This window comes from Zonotrichia albicollis, chromosome 4 (genome assembly GCF_047830755.1).
Source record: "Zonotrichia albicollis isolate bZonAlb1 chromosome 4, bZonAlb1.hap1, whole genome shotgun sequence".
In the NCBI taxonomy this organism is placed as follows: domain Eukaryota; kingdom Metazoa; phylum Chordata; class Aves; order Passeriformes; family Passerellidae; genus Zonotrichia; species Zonotrichia albicollis.
In genome coordinates, this window is record NC_133822.1 from 25,853,126 (window position 1) to 25,873,726 (window position 20,601).

General features: G+C 43.8%; 1 protein-coding gene across 6 annotated transcripts in view; it reads left to right on the forward strand.

Annotated features, from left to right (window-relative positions):
- The window catches only part of STK38L (serine/threonine kinase 38 like), a 46,586-nt gene that overhangs the window by 19,218 nt on the left and 6,767 nt on the right, over positions 1-20,601 (forward strand). For 2 of the 6 annotated variants that reach the window (XM_074539176.1, XM_014264189.3), the window contains exons 2-11: positions 8,406-8,550; positions 10,318-10,369; positions 11,651-11,773; positions 12,331-12,414; positions 14,041-14,164; positions 14,709-14,863; positions 15,731-15,833; positions 16,440-16,501; positions 18,004-18,121; positions 18,294-18,417. In XM_074539176.1, coding sequence (XP_074395277.1) covers positions 8,417-8,550; positions 10,318-10,369; positions 11,651-11,773; positions 12,331-12,414; positions 14,041-14,164; positions 14,709-14,863; positions 15,731-15,833; positions 16,440-16,501; positions 18,004-18,121; positions 18,294-18,417 — 1,079 coding nt within the window. In that variant the 5' untranslated portion in view covers positions 8,406-8,416. Of the gene's footprint in view, positions 1-29; positions 3,712-4,731; positions 5,821-8,405; positions 8,551-10,317; positions 10,370-11,650; positions 11,774-12,330; positions 12,415-14,040; positions 14,165-14,708; positions 14,864-15,730; positions 15,834-16,439; positions 16,502-18,003; positions 18,122-18,293; positions 18,418-20,601 lie in introns of those variants that run through there. The other 4 variants (XM_014264191.3, XM_014264192.3, XM_026790819.2 and 1 more) reach the window with 4 other exon arrangements.

A 20,601-nucleotide genomic window follows, 5' to 3' on the forward strand; every position in this document is an offset into this window, starting at 1 on the left:
ACAACCCCTGTGTGTCCCCTTTCTCTGTGAGCTTGGGTGGGTGGGGGAGTCCTGCCCACAGCCAGAGCACATGCTCACTGAGGCAGTCTGAGTGGGTACTGCTAAACCCCAAAGGCTGGGTTATCTTAAGGGTGTAAGGGAAGGAAAGGGAATAAAATGAGTTATTTGGAAGAGCTGAGCTCAGGGAGATGTTGGTAAGTCATTGCGTGTCCTTCAGCGCTGAGGGAGTGTTTTAAGTACGGAATGTCTCAAAATGCGCTCCTCACTTTGGGACAGAGCTACTGACAGTAGAGCTTAAAGAATGTGATTGTATCACCAAAGGCTGAAGGCAACTGGAGCTGGGATGGAAGTGACCTTATTAGTAGATTTGCTTTTCTAAACTTCACATGGCCAGTCTCCCATTGTTTGTGAAATCCAAGGTTATGACGTTTGGATCAAAAGTTTCTTTCCTACTTGAATGGACAAAAGATAAACTCTCAAGGGAAATAAACATAGTTTATGGATCTTACATAGGTGTAGGTAGACCTAGGTATTTTTAAATGCATATATTCCCCTGTATCCTCTTGTATACCCATACATAGTTTCAGCCTGTACCTTTTCCTGTCAGGGCAATGAATTTGCACCCGCTGCTCGTCGAAAGCAGCAGAGAGCTGAATCTCGGCCGCTGTTCATGGGAGACTTCTGCTGCTCAGCTGTGTTGAATAGCAGGAAATCCTGGAGTGCAGCACAACTCCAATATTCAGTTTTTATTCCATATTAGGAAATGTTTCCTTATCATTACTGCGGGTGTGTTGGAATGATTTCCGAGATTAATTTCTGTGAGCCAGATTAAAAGACGAGGAGGCCATGCCTGCTTATTTCCCACTTTGGACTGACTCCTGGGAAGGGCCAAGTGGGCTCAGCCTGGGGCAGGGTGGCCTTTGTCAATCCCTGAAGGTGAAACCAGCCTCACCCAAACTATTTTAAAAAGAATTTATTTCAGCCTGGTAATGGTTCCTCAGTGTGGGTCGTGCAGCTTCCTGTGCTGGCACAAAGCACGAGCGGCAGCAGGAGGGAAACAAACAGATGGTTGGATGGAAAATGGGATGGCTCCTTTCAGAGACAGTCCTGGCTTGTGCCAGCTTACAGCACACACATAGCCCTGGTCTGGCCTGGGAGGGGTTCCTGCTGCTTGGGAGAGGGATTTTTTGCCTCCTCTCATCAGAGCCCCACACTGCTATTTTGGGATGTTTTTAGGTTTAGGAATCAACCTCAAGGCAGGAAAGTACCTTTCTTTTCTTCATCTTGAAAACATCTTTTTTGGCTGCATTAAAGTCTTCTGGTGTTTGGGGAGTATATTGGAGCTGGCTGCTGACACCCCAAAATGCTCTCTGGGTCTTGCTGTCCCCCAGGTTTCCCTGGTGTCATCATCATCATCATCACAGTGGCTGCAGGACTCGTGCAGTGTTTGCATCCTGAGTCCTGTGTGCCCGGCAGTGTCTCCCCAGGGTTTTGTCACAGCCCTGGGGATCAGGCACTGGGAGTGTCCACTCCTTTTGGTTCACAAGTCATGGAGCACTTTCTGCTTTTAGCTGGGGCCATAACAGGCGCCTCACCCAGATGCCCCATGGGGGAAGAATGGCTGAAAATGGCTAAAACATTTGGACATCTTTGGCTTTTAAATAGCAAAGCCTGTTCCAATGGGGCTAATTTTACGTGGTTTCTTAGTGGTTCTTTAAATAGAACAAATGTAATTAATTCTGTAACTTTAAAGTAACAAAACTCATTCAACCATAATGCACATTGGGGAAGGAAGGCTAAAGGAGATGAAGTAAATAAACAGGGTTAATGAAATGCTGAAGTGTCAGTGATGGCATGTTGCAGTCTTATTTTGTTTTCCCTTCCCAAAAGGAGACTGTTGTAACAACTGAAGGATCTGGTCATGGCAATAGTGTTAGAAAAGAATCTGCATGTGAAATATCTGATTTGTTTTATCTGGCAGGGAATGTTGTTTCCTTTCAGTAGCAGATTAAATAAAACAGGGGCTTGTGAATGGTGATATTACTGAAGACGTGAATTAAGGAGGAACAAAATATTTATTTTTCTGTCTGAAACATACCCCAGAGCAGTGCTTGGCAAACATGCTGATCTGATAATTATGAACCTCACTAACAGCAGTTAGCATCATCCTGAGGCTGGAATGGGACTATTAGGTCAAAACCCATTGAGCTGAAGGGGTTTTTTGTTGACATGAGTGAACTTTGGACAAGGTTCTGTTCTAAGCACAGAAAGCTGTACTTAGAAATAACACAAATATTAAGATCACACTCCAAGAGTTGAAAAATACTGGCCCATGATTTACATCGATAGGACTAGTGAGGTTTTCTTGTCAGCTTGCTGCTTGGAGACTTCTGGGTCCTGTTGAGTTTTGGTTGTTTCTGGAGGTTAATCAAAAGCTTTGGAATAGGATTAAAACTAGGTTATAGCAAAAGAAGATAGAACCTCCCAGTGCTGGGCTGCACCCAGAGCCCCAGGGCAGCAGGGCAGGGGGGATTCTGCCCCTGTGCCCCTCTCTGCTGAGCCCCCTGCAGGGCTGCATCCAGCCCTGGGCCCAGCACAGCAAGGACAGGGAGCTGCTGGAGCCAGGCCAGAGCAGGGACACCAAAGGGAGCAGAGGGATGGAGCAGCTCTGCTGGGAGGAAAGGCTGAGGGAATTGGGAATGTTCAGCCTGGAGCAGAGAAGGCTTTGGGGTGACCTCACTGTGGCCTTGCAGTGCCTGAAGGGAGCCCACAGGAAAGATGGAGAGAGACTCTGGACAAGGGCCTGGAGTGACAGGAGAAGGGGGCAATGGCTCCAAAGTGACCCAGGGGAGGTTTAGATTGGATATGAAGAAGAAATTGTTCCCTGTGAGGGTGCTGAGGCCCTGGTCCAGAGAAGCTGAGGCTGCCCCATCCCTGCAATTTTCCAAGGCTGGATGGGGCTCTGAGCAAGCTGGGCTAGTGGGAGGTGTCCCTGCCCATGGCAGGGGGGTGGAACTGGATGGGCTTCAAAGTCCCTTCCAGCCCAGGCCATTCTGTGATCCTCAGCAGGAGGAGGTTCAGTATAAACAATTGGATGGTGAAAATATGCCCAGCACAGTTGCCAAACCTGTGCTAGCAGAAACTGTGGTGCAGAAAGTAATTTTCCTCCTGGGCTTGATGGCACTTTCTCCTCCTGTTCCCTCACTGGAACTATCAGCTGTTGCACAGCATTTTTATCTCTGCTGTCTGTTTGCTCACCCCACATATGGCTGCACGTCTCAGAAGCTGCTCAGAGTACATCCCACCACATCATCCTGCTGAGCCTTGGGCTGTTTTTTTCATTTGTCTGGCCCTGCCCACTGCCCCTTGGTGTGAATCATGCTGTTATTTGTGTATGGTGGGTTGGTTTTTTCCAGTTTTATATATATCCTGTCTCTCTTTAGGAGAATTCAAACAATTTGGAGACTGTGGGGCTGGCGCTTGTGCTCAAAGCTTTGCTGTGTCTGTGCTGCTTTCCTAGATAGCACCTCATTTTTAAAATATAATCCTTGTCATTTTTTAATATAATCCTTGTCAGCCTTGGGGTTTAGTGCCCAGCTTGGTGAGTTTTTGGGCTGGGTTGTCTGGAAGGAGCCAGGCAGAGTCTGCTCTCACTTCTTACCCAGAAGAGCCCCAGCTCTGGGCACGGTGGTGACAGCTGGAATTTTGAAGGTACTCACTTCATTGTGCTCTATGTGTTGGCTTCGTCTCTCCTTTCTCTTTTACTTCCTAATTCTTGAAAAATGCCATTTGTATGCTTCATTTCAGGAGCAAGTTCAATATCATGCTGAAACCATGGGAATTTTGAAAGGCAAAAATATGTTTTGGTATGTTACTTATCCAGGGGCTTTGATTCAGGAGGCAAATTCTCTTGGAATGTTAAATGGAAATTTCATTAATTTGGCAGTTTTTTACTGAAATAGCAAACTGCCTTCCTAACTGCTGGGCTTTTAGGGGTATGCTTGGGTGGATGAAAATAAAATTATTATCAGTCTTTCTGTGAATTGATGGCACTTTGGAGGGAGGACTGCTCTTCCCCGTCCTGCTGAACACGTATGTAGCTTGACATTGTAAATCCAAATTGGAGACCAGCAGCATTTGGAAAAAAAGGTGTTTTTCTCTCTGGCAGAATTGAATGTGGGGTTTGCTCCCTAACTTAAATACTCACTGAGTCCTGGGTAAATTTATTCTAGGGCTACTATATAACTGTATTACACACGTGGCTTCAAAAAGAACCCTGATGTTTCCAGTGTGTGACTTAGGTTCAGATTAGTTTGATAGTATAGATCCAGCCTGATTTGAAATATCCTGTGGCTCTTCTTACTGACAAGCAGGAGACTTGCCTGTGCAGGAGGCTTGGATTCTATCTTCTTATCCCTTCCTTATTAGAAAGTGATCCCACAAAGTGCTGTGTTTCTGGGCAGAGCAGTTCTCCATTCGCTTTGATTTCTTCCATCTCTCCTCTTTGGAGCTGCTGCAGCAGGTGGGATTGGATGCCTCAGTGATTTTTGCACTCATTAATAACAGACTTAATCCAATAGTTTAATGAAAACATTAATGACAGGCTCTGGGAGCTGCCAAGAGGTGCCCCAGAGAGAATGGGGGGGTTTGGAGTTAGCAGTGGTGTAGCAGAATCTGGGGGTGGGGGTTTAAAGGGTGGGAACTCCAGGCAAACAGATGCAGAGTTTGATTTAGAGCTGTTGTGACAAATGGGAGCGCAGATTGAAGTTGTAGTCAATGCTGCTTGGCCTTTCTCTGCTTCCCAGTCAGGAAAGATCTGGGAACAAAAAGGTCAAATGTATGCTTTGATTAGGCAACATTTTTCTACCAGGAGGGAGAGCGAGAGTTGTATCCAGCTGACATATTCTATTCAATGATGGATCAGGAGGGGATTGCTTGGAGACATCTCTTGAAGGCTCCAGTTCAGTAGCATTTGGCTGCTCTCCCCTTTCTGTAGCTGTTCTCTGCTCTCCCTCATCCTTGGGGAACATCCCTCCTCTCCTCTCTTCTCCTCCCCTCTGTGCTGTTCTCCCTCCTGCCTCTGGTAGCCAGATTTTCCCTGGCTGCTGCACATCCAAAGCTCCTTATCCCCTTGCTGCAGGTGCTGAGCTGGCATGAGGAGAGCTCAGGCTGGGATTGCAGCCATGCCTGCAGGAGGCACGGGCTCATTTCCCGGGCCAGGCAGCACATATGGCATCCCTGGTCCCGCGGGCTCAGCGCCTCCTGTCCATTGCAGCCCTTTGATGTCTTTCTTCCTCACACTTGGGGATGTTCCAGGCCCTTCAGAAAGATCCCTGTCAGCCAGAGGAGTTCTGGCTAAATGTGGCTAGCTGGTTGAATATGACATTCTTCTTGGTCCAGGGAGCCTAAAGTAATTCCAGTGATGCTGCAGGAGTGGAATGGTTCCATTATGGAGGTGGCATGGATTTGGGTGAACTATTAGGCTTGTGAGGGCATTTCCAAGAATCATGGGTGGCACCTTTTCAAAGCATTCCCGTTAATGTGGTGAGGTCAGTACAAGTAGTGTGCTGTCAATAAAAGGTCCTGTTTTGGAGCTCCTTCCTTCCCGCCCCCATCCCTCTGCATCATTTGTTTTTAAAGGTCATGCTTAAGTACTTGGTGACTCCCAGCTGAATATTTTGTCTGGGATGTGGATTTGTGCTGTGTTTGGGGGCTCGCTAGTGGAAGCAGAGACAGGAGGAAAAAGGAAAAAGGCTGAAGAGGTTTTCTCGGCTGTGAGTTCGCACAGGATTTTGTGGGATATCTTGTGCCTCCTGCCAGGTCTGTGCTCTTTTTCATTTACTTTGGGGACTCTGGAGAGCTTAAGGCGTCTCCTGGTTTTACAAATATTTTCTTTGTGGTGGTTGTGGGCTGGTTTTCTCCCCACGGTGGCAGAGCTAACTGGGGACACTTATTTGTCTTTCCCTCCTGTGAAGCATATGAGGGTCAGTCCTGCTGTTGATAGTGTGGGGTGTCAGTGCTGGGATTGGGAAATCCTTTTTACAAGTTTAATAAAACCCAGTGACTTGGATTTGCTGTCTGGCAGTGCCTGCATTTGTGAGTGTAGAGCATGGGCAAAACAAATGAAGAGGAAATCAAGTTGCAGTGTTGGTTTATCCTACCAGGAATACAAGACGTGCAAAGGAGAAATATCTGGTGTGAGAGTGAGCCTGCTATACCTTAAGTAAAGGTTAATCCATTTCAAGCCTGGCTTAATGCTGCTCTATCCTGATGTTCCAAAATTATTAGAAGGCAGGTTTTTACTCCATTAGGTCATTTCTTGAAATAACTTAATCACAGATGCCGGTGTGTGGTCAGCTGTGGCTCTGTTTGATTTGCTCTTATCAGCTGATTTGTATTTATCTTTTCCCACCTATTGAGGGAAAAAGTGTAAAATTGTACAATAAACACAGCAGAGAGACCAGTGCTAAGTTCTCCTGGCTTTTGGAGATGTGTCCAGCATGGGGGATGTTTCTGTGTGAAGAACAGAACTGCCTAAGTTTTAGTAAACACTGCTAGGAATTGACAGATCTCATCTTTCTTCAGTAGAAAACTGAAGGGAATAAAAGTTTGATTAAAAATAGAAATATTGGCATCACTTTGAAGCAGCTGTAGTGCTATTAAAACCTCTTTGTGCCTTTATGGAGAGATATATTTTTATTCTCAGAATTCTGGTGTCTTGTGCGCTTCAAAATAAACAGCTAAAATAATATCCACATGATGCCATAAAACGCCTTTATTTGTGACCCAGCAGCTGCATTTCTGGCAACAAAAATCCTATTGTCACATCAGATCCCATGAAAAATGCACAGGAAAAAATCCCACCCTCTCAGAGTGCAGCAGGCAGAATCAAAACAAAGAGCCAGGAGCAGAGTTCAGGCATCCTCCTGCCCCAGTGTGGACGTGCAAGTTCTCTTCTGTATGAGCCCCTAATCAGTTCACCTTCAAAGCCATTAGGATCTGCTTAAATTAAGCCTAATTCAGGATTTGTCTTCTGCACAATCCTCTGGGGAAATGGAAGCATTAAATAAATAATAAAAAGGAAGCCAAGTGCCTGAAGGGAGCCCACAGGAAAGATGCAGAGGCTCTTGACAAGGCCCTGGAGTGACAGGACAGAGGGCAATGGCTTCACACTGACAGAGAGCAGGGTTAGATTGGATATGAGGGAGAAATTGTTCCCTGTGAGGGTGCTGAGGCCCTGGAACAGGGTGCCCAGAGAAGCTGGGGCTGCCCCTGGATCCCTGGCAGTGTCCAAGCCCAGAAGGAGCTCTGGATAAGCTGGAACAGTGGAAGGTGTCCCTGCCATGGCAGGGGGGTGGAGAACAAAGTGTTTGAGGTCACTTCCAACCCAGGCCATTCCATGGTTCTGTGTGCAGAAGACAGGTGATGTACACATGGTGCTGTGTACTTCTGTGTAATTTTCCAAAACGAACTTCCAAAACAACCTGACCAAATGGGAGTGGGGCTGAGATGCTGCTTTTCATGCTTTTCCTCCATGAAGCTCTCCTGAAGTGCCTCAGCTCACTTCCAGGTAGGACATGAATCTTAGGACAAACTGTGCTGGTTCTTTGGTTTTTTTAATCTCCCCTGGCTTTCCTAGATCAGCTGCAGGGCATTCAGAGCTTCCCTGAGGTGTCTTTTTCCAGCATTAAAAAGTGTTGTTCCAGTACATCCAAGTTCCTTGGGTTCAGGATAAAAGCTCTCAAGGAGTGCAGCCTTTCTTCTTTCTCCTTTCTTTCTTCTTTCTTCCCAGTTTTTAGGTGCCCAGTGGCCATGTGCCTTAAGCCATAAGTACTACCTGGCCATGTGTAACTTTATGGAGCAGTTTTAAAATTCAAATATATTCAATGGTTATCTTTATCCTTGAAATAACTTCTCTGGACTGGGGTTAGGCTTTTTTTCCATTTGCTGTCTCATTTTATTCCACCCTTTTTTTTTTATCATCTAGAATTTTTGGAGTCTGAAATTGTCACAGAGCTGTGACAAGTCCAGCTCTGGGAGCTGCCTGATCCTTCTCTCTCCTACCCTTTTCCCTCCCCCAGGCTGGGCCCAGGTCTGCCAGAGGGACATTTTCCTTATTTGTGGACAAGCACAGCTGGGTCAGCTGCCCAGAGCGTGCAGTGCTCTTTGCTATGATTCACTCTTTGTTTTGCCAACATGTTGTTATTTTTTAGAGTGGGTAGCACATCCTCCTGCTATCTTGGGATAATTTTATAAGGCAGCTTTTAATAGAGTTTCTTATATCTAAAGAACAGTGCCTTTACTGTGAATTCTGGAGTGCCTAAGAACTTGGAGAGTGGGGAAGAGGAATATATATTTTATTTTTCTTTTTGAAGTGAGTAATGATTTGCCCTGCTCTGTTTCAGTACATGTTACCATGGCGATGACTGCAGGGACTACAACATCCTTTCCCATGAGTAACCACACCCGGGAGAGAGTGACGGTGGCCAAACTTACACTGGAGAACTTCTACAGCAACCTGATTATACAGCATGAGGAGAGGGAAACCAGGTACTGCCTCTGCTTCCCCTCACTCCTCTGCAGCTTTTCTTGCTGTTTGTTCAAGGGTATTTCAGTCCCCGGGGATGGGGCAGCTCTGGGAAGTTCTTCTGTATGTGGTGGCAGAGAGTGAATTCCTAGAAGGCACAGGCTGTTTTTGGGGGGACCTGTGAACATCCCAGTCACCGAGTGGTCAAAGAGCTCCACTTCTGATGTTTTTGTGCAATTCAGCTCCTCATCAGTGGAAACTACTCTGTGCAGGGTGTTATTTTGGAGTAATATGTGAGGTTTCTCCTTCTGTGTGAGGTTGGGGACGTCTGATTCCTCTGCAGGGGCCCCAGGGAATGAACTCTGCAGGGCTGCTGAGGGGTGGGAGCTTGGTTTGGGGTAAGGCAGCTGCTTGTGGTGTCTGTTCCTGCTCTGCACCATGGAGCTCATGCCAAGAGTCCCAAACCCTGCAGGAGGGAGTGTGTAGGAGACAGGGAACTGGGCTGAGAGGTGTTTGATGGGATGATGGGGTAAGGAAAGGAAGCAAAGAGCTGGTGTGGAAATAAGGGGCAGCAAAGAAATAGGGGGTTTATGATGGAGGGTTTGAGAGGCTCTCAGGTGGGCAGGAAGACTTCTGGGGATAGTGTAATCCCAGTCTGTAAATTCTGCTTGGGTGGTGCTGCCTGGTACTCCTTGCATGGGAGTGTGGGATGGTCATCCCCACTCAGCTCCTCCCAGCAGTGCCCACTCCTGTCTCTGAGGTGTGAAGTGCCACTTGAATTAGGTGTCAAAGCACCAAGTGTGTGGCTTAATGAATCCTGTGTTGGATTGTCATTAGTGTGTGAAATTATCATTCCTCTGGTAATATGTTTTTAATTGAAGGGTTTTCAGTCAAGCAGCAGGGTTTCCCTCTTCATCATATTTAGTCATTATTCCATGTAATGGAGTTGCTTCTAGTTAGGAGAATAAACTGTCTATCAAGGGCCTGTAATTTAGAGGATCCTGCTGTACTTCCCAAAGTGCAGAAAGGCACCAACAGCCTGGCTCCAAGTCTTTGAATTCTTGCCTGCTGCAGGGGGTAACCAGCCTTCAGAAAGCTGCACCCTGGCAGCTGTAAAGGAGCATCCTGTGGGTGGACAGAAAGGAAAGGGACAGAAAGGGGTCCTGCAGCCCCATTGCCATGTGCTGACCTCTGCCACCTGTGGGGTATTCCCAGGCTTTGCTCCCCTCTCAGAGCCTCCCAGCCTGGCATGGCACTGGGGGAAGGCTTGGAGCTGTGAGCCCTGGCCTGGGCAGGACACTGTGGGGAAGATAATGGTGCATCCAGGGAGTAGAGTTTAGTCGGTATGGGAAGAAAGGGGGCAGGACCAGGGGGAGGTCATCACACAGAGGGGATGGAAGCTGGAGCAGGCTGGCATGTGGGAGATGGAGATGAGATAGAAATGCTGAAAAAACCAATTTTTATTCTGATTTGTAATCCTAATTGATAAAAACAGTCTTAATTCAACAAGATACATTCACTCTAATAACATACTTTTTCATATAGGTTTAATGCCTGATTCTGCAAGTGCATAAGTACATACATGTGCTTAAATTTGCTTTTACATTTTCCTCAGCTTTGTTCACAAATGAGTAACTGGATGGAGTGGGGCTGTCTGCCTGCAAATTTCCATCTGAGGCAAATTCTTCAGTGTTTGGAGTATGTGAAGCAAAGGTGTTGACTTGCTGTGGTGTTATGTTTGTTTTTAGTAAATAATACAAGGTGCAATCCCCTGGTTTTCTCCTTGGCAGGCAGAAGAAGCTGGAAGTGGCTATGGAAGAGGAAGGCCTTGCAGATGAGGAGGTAAATGCTGCTTAAGTAACCTTACAAACTGCTTTGCTTTTGTCCCACTGCTTCAGATGGACATTTGAAGAGCTCACAGAAGCATCAGCCAGCATGACAGAAGGTTTTATTTTGCACATGAGTGTTGCCCCTTTAATAACCTGTAAATGTTAGGAAAGCTGTAAATATGCTTGACTGGTACTTGCAATAGCTATCCAAGGCTTTTCATGCTACCTGCAGTTCTTATGAGACATGGCCACAGCAAATAGCTAGCAAGCTTTGCAAAGATTAAAATTGTTTGCTGTTATATTTGGCAAGAAAAAAAAAAGTGGTTAGAAGTGGGTAGTAAGCAAAATGCTGAACCATTTTTCCTTGATTTAAACAATTAACCATCACACCTTTGCTCCTTTTGGATACAGATGAGGAGAGATCTCAATCTGGTTGCCATCTCTGAGAACTTTGGTCAATGAGTTGCTTTTCTGAGGTCCATTACACCATGTCTGCCTTCAGGATAGGCTGGGAAATAAGTAGGAAGTGTGTCAGTCCTTCTGGAGTTTTTGTGGCTGCTGTAACTCCTGAGAAGTGGGAATATGAAGTGTGGGTGTGTATTGCCATCTTGTGGCTTTAAAGGATGCTGTAGTCCCAGCACAGAGTCTGGCAGGTACCTGATCCAGGGACCTCCTTAGCAGACTGTGAGCTCTCAGCATCTTTGGGTGCAGCATTTGTCTTCTCTCGGGGTGAATCCCAGTGACATTTTCATCAGACAAAATAGATGATGGCATTTGGACAGATTTTTCTTTCAGAATTGAGTGCTTGCCTGCCATAAAGCAAATGGATTTTGTTGTAGATCTGTAACCAGGGCCTCTGCTGCTTGTTAAGCTCCTTGTTGCCTGTCATCACTTGGGATATAAGTTTCAGCTTTTATCTGTCCTTCACACCACCAAAAAAAAGTCCTTGCCTCAGGCAGTGACTTTGGCCTTGGGACTGATACACTTTGTTTGAACCAGTATGATAGTTTTTCTTCATAATTTTTCTCTTTTTTTTTAAACAATTAAGTAATAAAATTAAAGCACCACCAAGTAATAAAATTAAAACACCACCACCCACCAACCAAAAAAAGGTGGGAAACTGTGCCTGAGACTTCTACAGAAAAGACCATTCTCAAGGACTATGAGAATGAAGTGTAGAAGGAGAAGTTTTTCTCCTGTTGGGATTCCAGAGAACAACTTCCCAGGAAGGGAGGGTGCACATCTTGACTCTCTGTTGCCAGCTGACTGACAGGTTGCTGTGCTGTGTCCCCAGAAAAAGCTGCGCCGGTCACAGCACGCTCGCAAGGAAACCGAGTTCCTGCGGCTCAAGAGGACCAGGCTCGGCTTGGATGACTTCGAGTCTTTGAAAGTCATAGGAAGAGGAGCATTTGGGGAGGTTTGTGGCATTCTTGCTTGAACAGGAGATTAAAATGGAATTGGCCACTATAATGAAACATTCTAATTACAATTTGATGAATTGTTTTATTGCAGAATGGCAGCGATTTGTGTCATTCTCCAAGTGTGAGAATTCTGGTGATTAATCACATGCATTGATTTCCCAAGGCATCTGGAAAGACACTTAGTTTCTCTTGGCTTCCCACACTGATGTTGCCCTCATGGCCCTCTGCAGTTATGGATTTGCAATGGCACAACCCCTCTTGATAAACCTCCTTTCTGCCCTGTGTCACATCAGTTATTTCTCCTGAATTTTAACCTACATAGCCTAAGCTACCTGGAATTCACTGTGCCTGTTCAGTTTTCCTAAAACAAAAACTGTTCCTCATTAGTGTTAGTGTTGTACATGGTGCAGAATAATTCCTTTTTCAGTATTTAACATATTTAAATGTGTTTTTAAGTATTTAACAAGAGAACTTTTCCATGCCTGGCAAATGGGAGCCTTCCAGTGGATTTCTGAGGCAGAGGAGACTGACTGGGTTCTCTCTCTTCGTAAAGGTCCGCCTTGTTCAGAAGAAGGATACAGGTCACATTTATGCAATGAAGATACTGAGAAAAGCAGATATGCTGGAGAAAGAGCAGGTTTGTCATCTCCAAGTCCCCTAAATTGCAAACTCACCCTTTCCAGAAAATCTTTTCCACCTTTGAAAGCCCCTACAATGGTCTGCCAGTCCGAAGAGTCTGTGCTGTTGCTACCACAGCACAAAAGCAGCAGAGGTTAGGAAATGAGGTCATGCAACTGCATTTAAAAATTACTTCTTTACAACTGATTTGGAACAGTCACAAAGATTTTATTTTTCTCCCCTTATCAAGGGGAGAAAAATAAAATCTTTGTGACTGCATTTCAAGGAAAATATTTCTGGAAAAATAATCCTGTGCCAAATTAAAAATGGAGGTATTTGATGGTTTTTTTTTAAAGAAAACCAGCAGAAATCACATTGTTCATCAGCATGGTCTTCCTTGGATTTGCTTTATAGTTGGGTTAATCTTGTTGGGGGTTTATTTGTTTTGATTTTGTTAGTTTGGTTGGTTTTTGCTTTTACTTTTTAGCTAACAATTCACTGTGAGGACACATCAAATACTTTAGCACCACAAAGCAAAGAAACGAAGGGTGGGTATCTCAGGAGATAAAAGAGGGCTTTTGTCATACTAGTCCAAACCTTACCCATCATTGGCACATCATTTCCCTGCAGCACTGGTACTTCTTTTTTCCTGGCACAGATTATTTTGTCTCCGGCAGCCATGCCCTGAATTTAGGGAACCAGAGGAGCAGCAGGGTGTGCAGAGAGTCAGGATTTGTGTGGTGCTGCCCCCATTTCAGAACCTGATGTGGGAAGGAGTCTGAGATCATGCTCTACATTCAGTTTGAGACAGTGATCTTCCCTGGCCAATGTTTATCTGCTGGAATTTTCATTGCCCGCCTTGTTCTGTGGAGAGACAACAGAGGACACACATAAAAAAAAGCAATCTTCTAGTATTTTTCCCCCTGAGTCTGGTAGCACTGGGAGAAATCCAGGCTATTTTTAGGCAAAGTTTTCCTGCTGTATTTTAGAGCAGCATTGAGGAGTTGAGGGTGGAAAAAAGTACTTTCTAATGAGACTAAATAAAGGCAGATAAATCCAAGCTGAAGTGTCTCCTGCAGAGGGAGAACCTTGCCCCATGCAGCCCTGTGACAGGATTCATGTGAAGATGTTCCTCAGCAGCAGAACTGGGGAACAGATGCAGGAGACTGTTTGCTGCTTTTCTTACAGCTGTCAAGAAATATTTTTCCATGCAAATGTCTTTAATTTTTCCTCCAAGATGAGGGTATGTTGTAGTGAAAATACACACCCCTCCCCCAATCTCCATTATTCTTAATTTCCGTCAAATTATGGGGTAGCATCTTTCCCTGTATTTTCCAAAACCTTAGGTGGAACTGGAATACCCTGAGCTAGGTCAGATATTCCTCGACTCACTTGTATTTTTACCACCAGCTTTTTCAGTTCTTTCTAACAAACAGAACCAGTTTAACAAGCTGTGCTTTGTGTTTCTAGAGAAACCCTAGGATCTTGTAAAAAATAGTGGAAAATATGAGTATGGAAAGAACTAGAAAAATAGTTCCTTTGCTAAAGATCATGAAAATGTGCTGTAGGGCTAGGAATGTAATGTGGTGTTCCTTGTTGAAATATTTCAATATTTGCCTAATAATAATTTTTTTTCAAATTTTAGGTGGCCCATATCAGAGCAGAAAGAGATATTTTGGTTGAAGCAGATGGAGCCTGGGTAGTGAAAATGTTTTACAGCTTTCAGGATAAAAGGAACCTTTACCTGATCATGGAGTTTTTACCTGGAGGTAAGCTGGGTGCTGTGGCATCAGGTGATACAGGTACTTCTTCCTTAGCTTTTGTTGGCAGCTTTATAAAATATTGGGAACAAACATGTTGTATAATTTGTGAAAATAAAAATGTTTGCACTCTTTTAAATGAAGTTTCAGTCATGTGACCATTCCTGATTTTTAGGGGAAGGAAAAAGGTTGAAGGGGTATTAAATAAACTTGAATTGAATAATTTTTTTAGTAGAAATTTCTGCTTTTTACAATTGAGGCTATTAACAGTAAAAAGAAACCAGAAGAAAAGCCCTTGTTCAAACAGTTTGTGCAATAAATTTAACATGTGTAAAAATCCACTGTATTTTCTTGGGCTGTTCAATTAAAATTCCTGTTTAGGATTTTCAGCTAAAAAAGTAAGTTGGGTTTGTAGGTCCTTGCAGTAATAGTTTTATGATTAGTAACTATAAGGCCAGTTACAAGGTTAAATTTGGATTCTACTGGGTTTTCTTACAGTTTTGTGGTTTAAAATGTTCTGATCCCTAAGCTGTCTTTTCTTCTCTTTGATGAGGTGACATGATGACCTTACTGATGAAGAAGGACACACTGTCAGAGGAGGAGACCCAGTTTTACATTTCTGAGACAGTGTTGGCCATCGATGCCATTCACCAGTTGGGATTTATCCACAGGGACATCAAGCCAGACAATCTCCTGCTGGATGCCAAGGCATGTACTGGCCTCACCAACTGCTGGTGCTGCCAAGATCCCAGGCTGCACATCACTGGGAGCCACTGGTGCCACCCCAGGGATTTCAGCTGGCTGGAGGGAAGGCTGGCAATGCCCAATGTGTTTTCTCTGGAGAACACCAGTATGTTTAAACAAAGCTACATCTTACTCAGAAGCCTTATAACCATTTTAAGGCAAGGCTTTTATGGAAAAAACCCACTCAGCATGGCCAGATGCTGATATTCATACACATTAAAAGGTGCAGCATTCCTTTCATGTATCTTGAAGTAGCTGTGGACAATTCCGACAATACTAAATGTTCAATTCCTACAGTTACATTTATTTCATCACCCACTCAGCTGTGGAAACTCCCTCAGTTAGACTGACCATTCTGGCCATGAAATGCACCCTGTCAGCATCACCAGATCATGGAATTATCTAGGTTGGAGAAGATCTTCAAGATGATGGAGGCCAGGCATTATCCCAGCATGCACAGGTCTGTCAGGTTTGATGGGTTCTATCAGCACTGATGTCTGGGAATCTGATTAAAGCCAAGGTTACTGTCAAAACAAAGCAAAGGAATTTTGTCCTGAAGGCTTGCTCAGTCACAGTTCAAAACAAAACCAGGCAAAGTAGCTGCCCTCAATTGTTGGGAAATTGTAGATTTGACCATTCCTGGGAGGCCATAGCCTGTTGGAGAGAAAACAGACCCTTCCAGTACACCAAGGTTCAGTCTTTGCTCCCCTGCTTGTCCTGTGCCAGTCCATCATGGCCTGAGAGGGCATGTGCAGTGATTAAACCTCTTTTTCCGCCCAGACACTACCTATATAAATAATGGTTTTGTGTTCTCTGATTATGTGTTTTCAGGGTCATGTAAAGCTGTCTGATTTTGGGCTCTGCACAGGTTTAAAGAAAGCCCACAGAACAGAGTTCTACAGGAACCTCACACACAATCCACCAAGTGACTTCTGTGAGTATGAGCTGTCCTAGTTGAACATGTAAATGGTTTTGAGCTGCAGCTGTACATTGTACCTGTGTTTCTGCTGAGATAAGCAAGATGGAGCAGGCTGATTGCATTTAATTGGAAAACTGGAAATGCTTGTTCCCTGGGTCATGGGAGCATTTCACAGGCAAGAAATGATGATTTCTGCAGTGGTCATGTATTTTTGCACATTCATACACAGATACGAATACACATAATGTAATGCATCTGTATTGTCATGTATTTTTCGTTATGTTAGTGAAGTTACAGAACTGCTCTTTCAGGAGGCACATGGGTTCCATGTGCCAAAGGACTGCAGTCAGTGACAGTCTCCTGAAACTTTTCAGAAGCTGATCTAAAAGTTTGAACAAGTTCTAATTTAGAATTGCTGATATGTGTCCTACTTACATGAATTTCAGCTGTGCATTGGACAGTAGTTATTCTCATGTTCCCATTTTCAGTTACAATCAAGCATTTGTTTTTAGACTAGGGTTCTAAATATCCAAGATAGTTACTTAAAACTGGAGCCCTATAAATCTTTCTTCTCTTAATTCTCAAATACACTTGTTATTTAATAACTACTTTGCAAATTAGCATTTCAGAATATGAACTCAAAGAGGAAAGCAGAAACATGGAAGAAGAACAGGCGACAGCTGGTGAGTTAATTAATGTATAATTCTTGGTTTGCTTTTAAACTAGTTAGAGGAAGTGTTAAATTAACTCAGTGCTAATGCTCCTGGTTTTTACAACCTGCAAGATCCTCATATGTGGCTCTCTACAAGCTCCCAAAGTCACAAATAAGTCAAAAGAAGGGGATCCAGGTTGGAATGGCAAGGCCCTGCTCCTCTCTGTGCCTTTGTTTGCCTTGTGAGCATCTGGCCCAAGCCCTCAGGTGTCCTCAGCCCCATGGCCAAGCTGTGTCTGGGGCTCTCTGCAGCACTGGCTTGCTGTGGATCCATGGCTCTGATTCCTGTAGCTCTGTCACAAGCACGTGTGTGACTGCAGAATTCCTTTCCAGAGAGCTCTGGGGAATTCCCATTCTGCTGAAAGGGAATGTGGTGGAAAGGCTGTGGGAGGGTGTTGGTGCTGGAGTGCTCCAGCCTGGGTTTGTGGTGAGGAGTGGTCAGTAATGAGGGAACTTGTGGCATAAACTGAACCAAAGCAAAGTGTCTGTCAGCCATTCAGACTTCCATCCCTGCCCATGATTTTCACCAAAAAAACCTCAAGACCATTTATTTTTCCACACCCTTTAAAAAAAAGTGACCTCCTGCAGTATTCCCCAAAAGCTTTTGGGTGCTCTCTTCTTTCCTCATGAGACAAAATGAGATTACATTGCAGCCACCATGCTGCCTCATGGGGCTGTATTTCACAGCCTTATTCCAGCCTGGAATTAGATCCCTGAAAAGAATTTATCTCAAGTCCAGTAAAGGCTGATGTGGCAGAACTGTGTGATGAGGAACAGTCCCACAGAGACAATAAAAGGACAAAATGACAACTTGCATCAACACTGTTGGGAAATGAGCTACGTTTTCAGTTTTCCATTGGTTCAATCCTAAATATCTCAGGTCTGTTCAATTAAACAAAGGGTTTCTTTATGGTCAGACAAATCAATGTAAAGCATTTTTGTGGCAAAACTGCTTTTGGGGGACTTTTTTGTTCTTTAAGTTTGTTGGTTTTTGGGGTTTTTTGTGTTTTTTGTTGGATTTTGGTTTTTTCCTCTCCTTCCTGCCTCATGGAGGATTTTTCATCAGTAAAGAGAAACTCCCAATACATGGCTTGTGTATCATGAGTGCCACACTTGGGAATCTAGCAAATTATGCCTTTAAAAATAGACAAAGACCACAACAATAGAACTTCTTGGGTATTTTTATAATGTAGCTACCTGAAACTTAAGCTAAGATGACCTTCTGATACTGCAGTTGCATTATTCTATGATTTCATCTCATTAAAGAGGATAATTTCCATTTACTTTTGAGGTTCTCTGTGTTTATTAATAAAAAAGAATAATATTCTTGGGACTTGAGTTCCTGTGAATTCTCAAATTGAGCATTTTGTTCATCCAAAGAACAAGATCCTGTATGTAAATCCCCAGGAAAAGGAATTGCAAAGTGTAAAACCACAGTATTTCTCTTTTAAAGAGATGATTCCTTTTTTCCAGGCATATTCTACTGTGGGAACCCCAGACTATATTGCTCCAGAAGTGTTTATGCAGACTGGCTACAACAAGCTGTGTGACTGGTGGTCCTTGGGAGTGATTATGTATGAAATGCTAATAGGTATGTTAAAAACCCCAAGTAAGAGTTGTTCAAAGGTAACAGGGTCCATTTGTTCAGAAGAGAAAACCTCTGGCTAATACTTGTTATATTTGGGAGCCCCACTGACAAAAGCAGAGGCCCAGGTCACTGCTCTCCTAGAAAAAGTTTAATAATTTTTTATTTGTTTGTACAGGGTATCCACCTTTCTGCTCAGAAACACCACAAGAGACTTACAGGAAAGTTATGAACTGGAAAGAAACATTGGTATTTCCTCCAGAGGTGCCCATTTCAGAGAAAGCAAAGGATTTAATTCTAAGGTCAGTAAGAAAAACCCAATTCTGGCCTCTTGCCCAGCCAGGGTCATCTTCCATCTGGGTAAACTCCTGTTGTGTGTAAAGGAAGCTTTATGCTGGTTTCTTCTGTCACCATCCCTGATGGATTTTTAAGTCTTTTTCTCTTTGCCACTTGTTTAACATGAAGAAATAAGCTGGAATGATCTTGATTTGTCCCATGGTATAAGGAGAAACAGAGCAGATCAAAAATAAAGTGATCAACACAGAATTTTTTTTCTTCTCTGAGGTGGCAAGAAAATAACTACTCATCAGCATTTAATGCACTGAATAGAAATCTTGGGATGTTTTGGATTTACTCACTTCTTTCAAAATCCCAGTTTTTAGTTTGCATTGAGGTTTTTGTGAAGGTTTTGGTGACAAGGTCAGGCAGAAATGACCCTCTTGTAAAATTTTACAGAAATTACCTCATTTAACAGAAATTACCCTCTTGTCCTTGGGAGGGTTTGAGAGGCATATTGTTTTTGGGTTTGATACTTATTCCTTTTTTTCCTTTTCAAAGCTAAGCCTTATATGATTTTGTTACAGGCAAAAAGGGGAATGTACTTGACAAAACTAGAATTTATAATTAGTTCCATCAGTGCTCCAGTAACCTATAAAACCATAGCAAATACAAGAAATAGTTATCCTATATCCAGCTAGTAATACTAACAGCTCAAATAATTGAATTGTCACCAATCCTCATGAATAAGTCTGGTCAAACAGTTAATATTGCATTTTCAGTATCTATTTCTCTGCTGTTCTGCTCAACCTTCCTTGTCAACATCCCAAGTTCTCTGCTGAACAGAGTAGAGCATTACTGCTGAGGATTTCTTCCTCCTCAACCCTGGCTGGGTTTGGGGAATTTTTAGATATTTCAGTGTATTTGTTAGCATGTCTTGCTGATGCATCTACTTACACAATGACTACTTTAATTTATCAGTTTGCCTCCACAAGGAGGAGGGTTAAAATTGGGGTAGGACTTCTTAGTTAATCTATTGAAATGAGGTCAAAACAGGTTGGACAGCAGCCACCTGGGCATTTTGGGTACTTTGTCCATTACACTTGGACAAGTTAGGCAACGTGTGTTTTAGCTTAAAGGGAGATGCAGATAAAGCTAAAGGGCTATGGATAGAGATAAATCCAAACTAAAACAAGCTCAAGTTCAGACAAAGCCTGACAAATCCTGTGGCTGAGTCTTGTTACAGGTTTGAGGTCTGTTGTTAGTCCTTGGCACCACCCAGCCTGCTGGGCTGCAATACAAATACAGGGAGGTTTTCTTCCCCACTGACACCCAACTACAAGAAAAAGAACTTTAATTTATAGCTGGATAAATTTGTAGCCTAACCTGCTGTGCTGCATATGCAGAAAATGGAGAAAATGGCTGTGATTTAATGAATTCCTAGGCAAAGGCTGGTGTTCCCATCTCCTGGATGAGATACTTGAAAGGCTTTTCCAGTCCAGAGGAGAAGAGTCAGCCTCTGCTGCTCCCTGGAACAAATCCCTGAGGTCACTGAGTTGCTGTCAGAGATCTTCCACCTCCCTATTTTCCTTCTTTGGGATTTTAGTCTTTTCCTTCTGGCCTGCTGGAGCAGGTAACAGTCCCCATCCCACCAATCCTCTGTCGCCAATTTCACCTTTTTCTTCCTGCTTTTTCATGGCTACTTCTGATAAACTGACAATTTCTTGTGGGGTCTGAGCTGAGGTTATGCAGCAGGGCTGTATCAGAAACAGGCCCTGGGTCTTTGCACCACCTGCACCTCTGAGGAGAGGGAAGGGGGAGAACAGGGACATGGCATGCTTGGAATGTGCTGGCTCACTGGGACAGATTCCAAACTACAACATCAGAGAGCAGTCCTGATTTACTAAGTATATTTATTCTTCTTAGTTTGACTTTGAAACAGGGATGTTTAAATAGTTGAGAACATGCCAGGGCAGTTCTCAGTAGAAGGGATTTGAGCCTCTATTCCAAACTGATCCTACAGGACCAGAACATGCAGCAACTTTTCACAAACCTGGAAGATGGGGATACAGCAGTTTAGAAAAGCTATCAGTCACTGGCATCATAGCTTTTTGTTTCAGGATTTAACAATATTCTGCTTCTACTATTTGCCTTCTCTCCTAGATGCAATGGGCTGCTTTGATGTTAACCCTAGTGGTGAAACAATTTGA